Source organism: Dendrobium catenatum, unplaced genomic scaffold (genome assembly GCF_001605985.2).
Source record: "Dendrobium catenatum unplaced genomic scaffold, ASM160598v2 fragScaff_scaffold_621, whole genome shotgun sequence".
In the NCBI taxonomy this organism is placed as follows: domain Eukaryota; kingdom Viridiplantae; phylum Streptophyta; class Magnoliopsida; order Asparagales; family Orchidaceae; genus Dendrobium; species Dendrobium catenatum.
In genome coordinates this window covers 9,237,169-9,248,580 of record NW_021319083.1, presented here as the reverse complement: position 1 = coordinate 9,248,580, position 11,412 = coordinate 9,237,169, and the positions used below count along the sequence as shown (strand labels likewise).

The window sequence follows — 11,412 nt, the reverse complement described above, 5'->3', positions numbered from 1 at the left end:
GGAACAGTGCAAAGGCTAAAGCCAAATTGTATATTTCATAAAACTGCGTCTTCTTCTTCTCAATGAGAAGATAAACAGTGAAGTATTACTACATCAAGAAAAAGCCAAAAAGTGCATACTGCCATAAACTAATTGCGGTAACTAGGATGGTGGAAATAACAGAAAGCTGAGCAGAATAATTAAAGTAAAAAGGGTAGTGTGAACCGTCCATTGGTCCACGTGTGAGCCGAGCCCTGATCCATGTGAGCTTGATGCACCGCATCACTTGTCATCCAGATAGAAATCAGCAATAGGATTCCCAGCTTGTGGTTCTCCAAAAAGGCAAAAACAAAGGTCAGGACCTCCCAAAAAAACCTCCTTTTTGCCCAGAAATTTTTATAAAGAAACCTGTGATTAGTTTGCCTCCTACGGAGGGAATACAAGACAATAGGAGAGTGATCACATCATGATGGGTTTAAAACATTGTAGTAAGAAGTAGAGAATAACTCCATCCAAGCATCATTCACTAAGACTCTTTAAGCTTAAGATGAATAGGATTCTCCACATGTCGATTGAACCAAGTATAGAAAGAACCAACAGAGGCTAACTCTTTCAAACTAGTATAAAAAATGAAAGAGTTAAAATCCAATTCCGACATGTGGGTGAAAGGATAAGAAATGAATATATATATATATATATATATATATTTGTACTCTTATAAAAAAAAAAATTTTTTTGAGGGGGGGCAATTGCCCCCCCTAAGCTTGTAATGGTTCCGCCCATGCTCTTATATGATCCCATAACTTAACACGCTCATATTGTGAGTTAGTGGCATAGATGACAGATAGCAGAAAATAAGTCCCACATATCATTTGATCATAAACAAATATGGGGTCAAAATTGATTCTAGCTTTATTGCATTTGATCCAAGTACGGCTCAGATCCAAAAGCTCAAAATTGTTAAAGCTACCTTCTTTCTCAAAAATAGAGTGGGTCATGTGAAACTAGGGGTCAGAGAGAGTAGAGGTATGAATTATATTCTCTAATATACATAGAATATAAAAAATAGCATTGCTAAACAAATTCTTACAACATAAAACCTTGTATGGGCTATTAAAAGCACAAATGTTCCAAGCTGCAATGGAAGGGATAATCATTGAGATTTAGAGGCAGGGGAAACATTTAGATAAAATGGCTTGGAGGAAGATGAGCGTTTGCAGCTCCACAACTTTCATGCATTTGCTGATGTAGAGAACCCTAAAGATTATAAAAAAAATTAAGATACATTGCAACAGAGAGTTAAAAAGCTTTCACGATATCCACTGACAACAAAGATCATCCGTGGAGTTCTGAATTCTAGCTTGGATGAACGGCATTGGACAAAAGTTTTAAATAGTGATTTTGAAAATGCAGAATTGGGTCGGGATAGCATATATCCCATTTTAAAATTGAGTTATATGTTCCTCCCAAAACATCTACATAATTGTTTCTCATTTTGTTGTATATTCCCACAAGACCTAGAGGAATATGATTGTTTGCAGCTCCTCAACTCTCATGCACTTGTTGGTGTAGAGAACCCCCCTGATAATCATAAAAAATTAAGAGCCATAGCTGGAAAGAGAGTTAAAAAGCTTTTAGGATCTCCATTGACAGCTAAAGTCATTGGTGGTGTTCTGAAGGACAACTTGGATGAAAGGCATTGGAGGACAGTTCTAGAAAGCAATTTATTGGGTCAGAATTCTATCAATTCCATCTTAAGACGGAGCTATATAGTTCTGCCAAATCATCTACAAAATTGTTTTGTATTTTTTTGTATGTTCCCACAAGATTGTTTTGCATTTTGTTGTATGTTCCCACAGGATCATACGTTTGATAACGATGATTCCGAATGTGGATTGCATTGGGTTTTATTCAGCCACCTCATGATCAAGAAGGGACTATGGAGAATAGCAGAGAAAGGTATTTTAATGTTTTGGTTAAAATCTCCAATCTAAAGAAATCAAATTGACATATTGCAGGGAGTGGAAAACTCTTCCACTTTTGGTGCAACTTCTCTTATTCAAATCTCTAAAACTTTATGACATGCCGAAAGTAAAATGGATCGAAAACAAATTTCCTGGGAATGATAAGTACCGTGTCTTTCCATTGCTAGAGGTGCTACATGTCGATAGTTTAAAAGCTTTAGAAGATTTGTTTGAGGCAGGAGTAGTTGCGGAAGATGGATGTTTGTTCCTGGCTTAATTGAAATGGTGCTAAAAGACTGCCCGAAGTTGAAAGAGTTGCCCTCTTTGCCTTTTAAGCTCAAGAGATTGAAGATAAAAAACATTGGGTGGAAGACTTTGAATTATTGTAGGGGGCTGTTTGGCAACAGGATTTGAGCAGGATTTATGCTAAATTCTGCCAAACAAGATTAAAGCAGCCGATAGATCTCACGGCGGAATGAATCCTCCGTTTCCCACTTTTTCCGTAAATCCCGGATTTACTAAATCCTGGAGTTCGGCGGATTTACGGGATTTGGCTGAAGAAGCGCGCGAAAGGCAGAACGAAAGTACCTTCACAGCGAGCGAGCTCCAGTGGCTACGTCCGATTCAACAGCAAGAACGGCGAACTTCTGCGACTTCCGAGTCGACAGGAAGGAACGTCATCGAATAAAGCGAACAAGGCTTTAGCGAATCGTTCAAAACCCTATCTCACACCGGAACGAAGAACGCGGGAGAGCAGGCTTTAAGAAGGCTTCGTTTGGGTCGTCTTTTTTTACTCATTCAAAGCAGATTTTTATATATATATATATATATAACTGCTTTAAAAAGAGGACCCAAACGAAGTCTAAAGAGACGAAGCATATAGTCTGTAGTTAATTAGGGATTAATTTATATATTTTGATTAATACAAACTTAAAAATTAATTAATGTAATATAAATAATAATAAAATCAATATCTCCGGCTGTTAAAACTTCACATATCTTCCTCTAGCTAATTATAGCACTAAGATACCGGGCAATTTTTCAATTGCCCCCAATCTGATCTCTCTCAAAAGAGAGAAGAAATTATTTCGTGCGGACTCCGGACGTAGAGCAACGTTCGGATTTCAATAAAATATTGACACGTTGAATGAACATGTGGATATTCAACTGGATTTATTTTTTTATTTTATATATTCAAAGTGTCAGCGGAACTTAAAGCCAAGCACAACAAAAATGCACCAAAAGTGCAGCAAAAGATAGTTAAAGCGCAGTTAAAAAGAAGGCTTTAAAAGAGCAGACAAAGTTATATTGCACGTGTCAAAATTTAAGTGGACGTTCCGAACGTATCTCTACATCCGGACACCACAAACAATAAATTCTCCTCAAAAGATGGATGGCTGCTTAATTTGTTTTTTCTTTTTCTTACATATATACTTTGGTTAATGTCGGATTATTACTACTACAGTAGTTTGTGATATTGACTTTAGTTTTGTAGTTGCCTATGTTTTGGTAGCTGGATATTACTTTGATATTTACTGGTTATTACTTCTTAATAAGATTTTTTATACTTTTATTTTTTATACTTTAAACTTGGGAAATTTTAACTTTCTAATTTGGCTGAATTTTTGTTTACATCCTCTTATTTAAATTAATTTCATTGTTAATTTTTGAATGCACTGTCTTAGATAAAAAAAATTACAAGTATTAACTTGGCTGTTGATAGTACAACATGAAGAAGAAGATATATATAAAAAATTATTGATAGCAATTTTTATTTTATTTTTTAATAATAAATTTGCTTATGGCTATAAATAAATTAAATTGAGTTCAGAACTATATTAATCAAATTCATTCATTTATCAAATTCAAGCACAGTTTAAATATTTTTTGAATTTTAAATCTTATTCATCTTATTTATAAGTTTTCTTTTCGAATTGAAGTCAAAATTAAACTTTAATATGACTCAACTAATTATGTATTTGATACTAATAATTTAAATATATAACTTAATTATTAAAAATAATTAAATTTATAAATTTTAATAAAATTTGGTGTAATCCATTAAGTGTAATTTAAATTATTGGATACAAATATAAATATTAATAAAAAAAATCATATCAATCTATCCAACTATCTATTTGATATTTTCATTTCACATATAAATATAAAAATATAAATAATTAAGAATACGATGAAATATATATAATGAGATCAAGAACTACTAGCTTTAACTCATAATGATGTAGCTTGTGGACTCATAGTTAGACATTTTTTTACAATAATGAACCTATATCAAATAGATTTACAATTATATTTATTTTATAAGGATTATTTTTGTTTAAATTAGATATTGATACGTCACCAAAAATCATGTTGCTCAAACATGAATCTTGAAGCATATATGAGTTAGCAATTTCCTAAATTAAATTAGGAATCGTCCAAACTCCAATTTTAGCATGCTTATAGTCAAATTGAATATCTCAAGGAGCAGATCCAACAACACCAAAATTGGTTCAATCCAAGCCAACATGGGTCCAAATCAAGGGAACAATGCACATTTGAAAGCTTATAATCATTAATTGGATGATAGGATGATATCCAAATATAAAATGGTTATAGTCGAATCGAGCAGCTCGACATGTTGTAAGAAGCTAACCACTGGACCAATTGGGTTTAGATAGGGTGACCAGGATCAAGGGCAGACAGTTCCACTAGTGATAGGAGTGATACCACTAGGGAGTCATCATCATTCCCCCATTGACAGGGTCATAGAAAGACACCTCTACCTATGGTTGGAGTTCTAACACCCCATGCTAGGTACTTTCTGTCATACCTTGGAAAAAAATTCCAAAAGAAGATAGAAATATGTGATTTAGAGAATTTTAAGTATATAATTTTGACATTACTTAACATTTGTGACTATTTTTATTTTAATTTTTTCATTATACCAATGTTGTACCCAAAAATTTTAAATGGTTGCATGAGCATGCTGCGAGGATCAAAACAAATTTTGAAAAATGTTGCTCTACTCATCTTAGGGACATATTCACAGATATTAGAAAGTCTAAGGAGCATCTATTATGGCTTGGAGAGAGCGTGTAGGGTGATTTGACTAGAGCTTGGGCTAGCCCTCACTACTAATAAATCAGGCTTTCGCATTACTTTTTAGGACCTACTACAGCTGTTTAAACACCTACAAAATTTTTTTGCAGCAGTGCAGTTTTGGAACCACAGCAGATTCACTGGAAAGGCTTTAGTAGCAATTTTATGAGTGTTGTTGTAGGAAGACTTTAGCAGCGCTTTTAGCAGGTATTAAAATTGATGCTAAAGGATAAAATTGATTAAAAAAATATAATGCCAAAAAATCCAAATTACAAATATCAATAAAATACTATAAAAATATAAATTGAGTGAATATTAACAATATATAAATCTACAAATCTGGTTGAGTCATTTGCTTATTAAGTAAAAGAAAAGAGAGGGCTAACGAATCACAGCTTGCAAAAGGGAAAATGCAAGAAATTGCGATTTAGAAAAATTCTCATATGGAAGGTGCACAAAATTGCAAAAAATATTGATACTAGCAAATGGAAGAAAAATTGCCCTCTCAGCAAATGGAAGGCTCAACACCACATTCATGATATGACAAAATGGAAAAGGGAAATCAAGTGTAATTAACAAAACTGGCAAGCTGATCACCAATAAGATATAGATAGGTGCACATTCCGACATCACAAAATCACACTTAGTTCTTTAGCTCTGAACGAATAAACACAATAAAGATGACTTAATAAACCAACAACAAGCATCAGAAATTATGGCGGCGATAATGATGAACATAGCTTTTCAACAAGAGGAAAAAATATGAGGAAATAAGTATGAAAGAAGAACATCAAAATCTTAAAAACTCACCGACAAGTTGAACAGTTTAAAATAAGCATATTACAAAGAAAGTAAGAAAGCAAAATTATTGCAACTTGTCAACCTATTTCATCAAGTACAGTTCAGTTGTCAAAATATTGAACTTAGAGATGCATGATATCACCAAATCATGTGGTATTCCATCAGGAAGCATTGCCTCCCGTTGCAATAATGCAGATAAAGACTGCACTTGAGCTCGCAAGCCAATGAATTTCGGAAGAAAAATCTTTTAATTTTTCCAACTCACTTTGCATGGCAACCATCTCCTTAGGAAGTGAAGATGCAAGTTCTTTGAATTCTGCAATGATCCCTTTCCTACCTGAACAAAAAAAGCAGAATGCAGAAGCTAAGAAAAATCTCAAGTAGAAAATAAATTACAGGAGATTCGGAAGAAGAAGAAAAAATGCAACACAAAAATAATAATATGTTCCGAGTTCTCTCAAAGTTTCTTCAACCTATTGGCAATCTTCATGCTTCCTATTTTAGCACCAATAACATTTCAATATATAGACGGGTGATCATGCACTAAAGCATACATTCATCATCATCAACATTACTCAATATCCCAATTATTTCATGTCGGCCTTATAAATCCTTCTTTTACATTCACTATATCATACATCACCAAACCAAGCTTTATAAAACACCAAAGTAAAACATGTTTTGAATCATACAATGAAATTTCTCTAAAATTTTTCATCAATCCTCAAAGGAAAAATTTGATCTGATAAAAGAATATAGGAATTGCTAATGGCAACCAAGCAACGAGCTGAACTCTTCTTCAGATAGTAATTCATACAAACATTCTTATCCCCAAAAATTTCATCAAACATTAAAAAGAAAAACAGGAATATTGAAATCTGATTGTCCCAATTTTCATCAACAATAAACCATGCAAAGCATCTGACAATTATCTCTATGTTATAGTTAATTCAAGCTAGTAGGATGTTACATTACCTCGCGTCTCAAATGTCCCCAACCAAATCCTAACTCCATCCTTCGCCGGATCCCTAATCTCCGCTGCAAACTTCCCCAACGGCTGTTGTCTCACTCCTCGATAGTTTTTGCCCTTCGCCGGCGCCCCTATATCCGGCGAATCGGGCTTCACTGGAGGTGGAAGAACAAAGGCTGTGGCGCTGCCGCCTTCTGGAAGCCAATCTCCCCTAAAGGCGTCGTGGAGGGTGAGGTAGATAACCATGCCGTCGGAGTCCTCCGGTCGGAAGGGTCAAGGGGGACCTCGATCTAGTGGTCGGCAATTTTAAAATTTTTAATAATTTTTTTGGCAATGGTGAAAATTGTTGTCTTTATGAATCAATAACAGAGGTTTAAAAATCGACCCTAAAAATTGCTGTAAAAATCTCATATTTTAAATAAGGTCAAAAACATAAAATTAAAATTAAATAATAATTCATTTAGAAAAAACAATAAGAAATTAAAAAGAACTATTTAGATTTCAATTGTGAATGAATCACAACATATATAACGAAATATTAAAAGAAGAATATATTTATATATAAAGCAACCACCAAGAGATGCATAAATCAAATTGAGTAAATCTATTGGTTAATGATGACAGTGCATTATTTACATTTCATATATATCAAACAAATAAGATAAGAAGAAAAAAGTTTGCCTATGGGGGACGAATATCGATTTGAGGAATGTGAGCAATATTGTGCCGATCGGAGCCTCCATCCTCTCGATAGCGCTCCTTCAACTCTGGATGACATCTCCCCCAAATTTCTAGACATTTCAAAGAGGGAGGAAGCTTCGGTAATTCCCGAAGCATAGGAGCATCATAAATGGATAGTTGAATTAAGCAAGGAAACAAACATTCATCTTCAGCAGCTACTCCTGCATCAAACCAATCCTCTAATGTTTCTAATCCTCCAATATATAACTCCTCTAGCAATGGAAAGGCACGGTATGTATTATTCCCATTAAATTTACTTTGGAGCCATTTTACTTTCGGCATGTTATCAAGTATAAGTGACTTGAGATAGGGAAGTTGTCCAAAAGGTGGAAGAATTTCCCACTCCATGCAATCTGTCAATTCGATTTTCTCTAGATTCAAGATCGGATTGACATTGTTCATCCATCTTGCAGATCTTGCACTCATGTATCTCTTAATGCTCAGATTCCTTAGACATTTTGGTGGCTGAAGGTTGTCGAGCACGTTCTCATCTAAATCGATGTTCCTTGAATTAGTGTTACTCCAACATAAGGTTAAATCTGTGAGCCTCTTCTTGACACATAATTTGGCACTACAAGCCACCTCGGTATCCTTAACATTTTCAAGGCAATTGATTTCTAATTTGCAAAGATCATTCATGTTCTCCAGCTCCCCAATTGTATAACCACTCATATCTCTAACATCAAACGTATTTAGTTCTTGAAGAAGCTTTAGCTTCCCAATCCCACATATTGATGCAATATAATTCTCGGGCAATTTCATGTAATGCAAGTTAGAAAGGTTATGAATGTCACTGGGTAAAAAATCATCACCTTTAAATTGGCAAAGCCTCCCTGGCCCATCATAGATTATGTATTGCAAGTGATAGAGATTACTTAGAGATCTTGGTAGCCTAGGGGCATCAACACTTTGGATCTTCAAATATCGAAGATGTTTCAAATATCTAATCTCCTCCGGTATCATTTGCAATTCTTTAGTACATATGTATAATAAGCGCAGGCATCTCGATGCTTTGAATATTTGAATAAGTGCTTTGCAAAGATCCTTATTATAATCTTCATAGAACAAGAAAAGAGAATGCAAATGTTTAAACTTCTCAATCTTTCTTAAGATGTCTGGACAATTTTGAACAGACAAGTGTCGAATAGTCTCAGAAATTTTGAGAGACGATTCTTCATCATCCACAAGTTTACTGCATTCCAGTGCAAAAAAATTAGATGCTGACACATGTATTAAATTATGCATCTCGTAGTCATCTCCGACCTTGTCAAATAAAGTTTTTTTGATTAAAACATCAAAATAGCTTCCTCCGATATCCTCCATAGTCATCCCTTGAGACGGCTGAATGAAACCCAATGCAATCCACATTCGGACCAGATCATCTTTATGAAACTTATGATCTCGTGGGAACATACAACAAAATGCAAAACAATTTTGTAGATGATTTGGCAGAACTATATAGCTCCGTCTTAAGATGGCATTGATAGAATTCTGACCAAATAAATTGCTTTCTAGAACTGTCCTCCAATGCCTTTCATCCAAGTTGTCTTTCAGAACACCACCAATGACTTTAGTTGCCAACGGAGATCCTAAAAGCTTTTTAACTCTCTCTGCAGCAATGACTCTTAATTTTTTATGATGCTCAGGGGGGCTCTTTACACCAGCAAATGCATGAGAGTTGAGGAGTTGCAAACACTCATCTTCCTCTAGGCCCTCTAATTTAACTATTTCCTCCTCTTCAATTACCATTGCAAACATCAGTGCAACTGAGTCCGTTCGAGTTGTTACCATAATCTTACTACCAAAACCCCCAGAAGCTAGAGGAGCGAGCACATCCTCCCATTTGCTTTTATCCTCCTCCTCATCCTCCTCCCAAATGTCATCCAGCACAAGTAAGAACTTCTTGGACATCACCTCCTCCTCGACACGCCTTTGAAGTGACACAAGTGTCTCCAAACGAGGCCTCTCATTCTTAAGACATTCCAACATATCTGCAATGACTTTTTTCACATCAAAGTTGTTGGAAACACAAACCCACATTTTAAGATCAAATTCCTTCGTAATTTCATCTTTATAAACATGTTGCAAGAGAGTTGTCTTCCCCATACCACCATGGCCCACTATAGATAGAAGAGAAATGTTTCTATACAAATCAGTTCCCCGATGCTCATTTGATGGATTCCTCAGCCACTCCATAACAAACTCCTTCTCCCTGCGCCGCCCGATGAGACCATTTTTAGGCAAATATCCTGTTTCGCGTGTTTTGTAGAAATCAAACTCCTGATCCTTCTGTTCCTGCTTCGCCCTGTCTAAAAGATGAAGGAAAGTAGTAACATCAGCCGAAACTCGATCAAGTTTCTGCACAGCCTCCTCCAGTCGCTTCAAGTTGGGATCGATTTTGAGAGCACGTTCGCCAATTTTGAAAATTTTACGAGGAATTTCAAATAGGAAGCTCGGCAGGAACTTTCTTTTCTGATCATATTAGTTAGAAATACATTATCAAATAAAAAAATAAATATATTCGCCAGCAGAATCAAATAGGAAGCAGGCGGTGGCAGAACACACCTTTGTTTCTTTATGAATATATTCTTGATTCATGTACTTCAACTGATCGAGCACATCATCTGCCTCATCAATAGCATCTCGCAGCTGACATATCCATTTTTTGAGATCGGGGTTATGATCGCTGATTTGTGCTCGGTTAGCAGCATAGACGACAGCTTGGATCTTGGGGTGGTTCTCCCGCAGCCTTTCCAGCTCCTTCTTCATGCCCGTCTGCCATCCGACTTGCTCTTCCAGGTAATCAGAGCAATTGCCGATGATCCTGTACATCATTGGAACAACAATCAAGTCCGCCATGGCACCAGTGGTCGAGGTAGGGAGAGCAGAACAACTGAAAAGTAGGAGAAACAGAGAAAAGTAAAACAGATATTAATTGGAAGACATGGAGATTAGATTATTATTTTGACTGACGTCTCCGTTGTTCAATAATAAAATGAATGTATTAAAATAAAGGAGTAGTTTGATTTTGATGGGAACACGAAGCTTCAGCGAAGATGCAGCTGCCTCAGATGGAGATTAGATTACTATTTTACGTGTACTATTTCCTGTGGTTTGTTATGTAAGAAATTTTATAAGGGGCTTTTACATGCATAACATTTAAAATTTTCATATTTACTTATCTAATTTTAAAACTTCTCTATTTACTGTCAAGTCACCTAAAAATACTTTTCCACTTCAAAACTAACACTCTGTTAACTATGAAACCTGACTGACTGCTTCGCGCGCGCTCGGACGGCTCTTTCTCGCTGGTATATTCTTCTCTATATTGATCGGAAATGTTTTCAGCCTCCCCTCTCTAATAGGTCAGCTAGATTTTCCGTTGAATCTCCATACGTTGGATACCGTCCTTGCACCATGCCTGGGACTAGCTTTCTTTTCCACCCTTCACCATCCTCCAAGTCACTAATCGCTTTGCCAGTTTACCTGTGGCTCATGCAGCTACTTCAGCTTCTATAGATTACCATTCTTTTGTACCAAGCTATTCAGTGAACGCATCCATTTCTGTCAACAATTCCATCCAAGTTACCTGGGCGCAAACAGGGATGGAACAAAATCCAAAATTGCATGCGTAAGCAGTTTGAATCATGGCCATAAAATGAAGAAAAAATTGGCAAAAAAGGTCATGAATTCATCCTGGAAATACATTGTGGATCAATTAGTTTTGATCAGGTCTATGCAATCCATAAAAGAAGCTATAGGATGTAAATGAAGACCTCGTATTGTTTAGATAAACAAATGCATTATTGTTTCAAAAAAATTTCATAAAAAAAAAGCTACAGGTTTTAAATGGGA

General features: G+C 35.6%; 2 protein-coding genes across 2 annotated transcripts; both read right to left on the bottom strand.

Annotated features, from left to right (window-relative positions):
- Positions 1-5,822: 5,822 nt before the first annotated feature.
- On the bottom strand, positions 5,823-7,206 carry LOC110115279 (ethylene-responsive transcription factor 1A-like). The gene is made up of 2 exons (XM_020848468.2): positions 6,822-7,206; positions 5,823-6,183 (listed from the first exon to the last, which is right to left on the bottom strand). The coding sequence occupies exons 1-2, from the start codon at positions 7,060-7,062 to the stop codon at positions 6,008-6,010; spliced, it is 417 nt and encodes a 138-aa protein (XP_020704127.1). The 5' UTR covers positions 7,063-7,206; the 3' UTR covers positions 5,823-6,007.
- Positions 7,207-7,401: 195 nt separating this feature from the next.
- LOC110115277 (putative disease resistance protein RGA3) lies at positions 7,402-10,517 on the bottom strand. The gene is made up of 2 exons (XM_020848466.2): positions 10,123-10,517; positions 7,402-10,029 (listed from the first exon to the last, which is right to left on the bottom strand). Exons 1-2 carry the CDS (start codon positions 10,414-10,416, stop codon positions 7,498-7,500), a joined length of 2,826 nt encoding a protein of 941 aa, XP_020704125.1. The 5' UTR covers positions 10,417-10,517; the 3' UTR covers positions 7,402-7,497.
- Between the last annotated feature and the right edge of the window lie 895 nt (positions 10,518-11,412).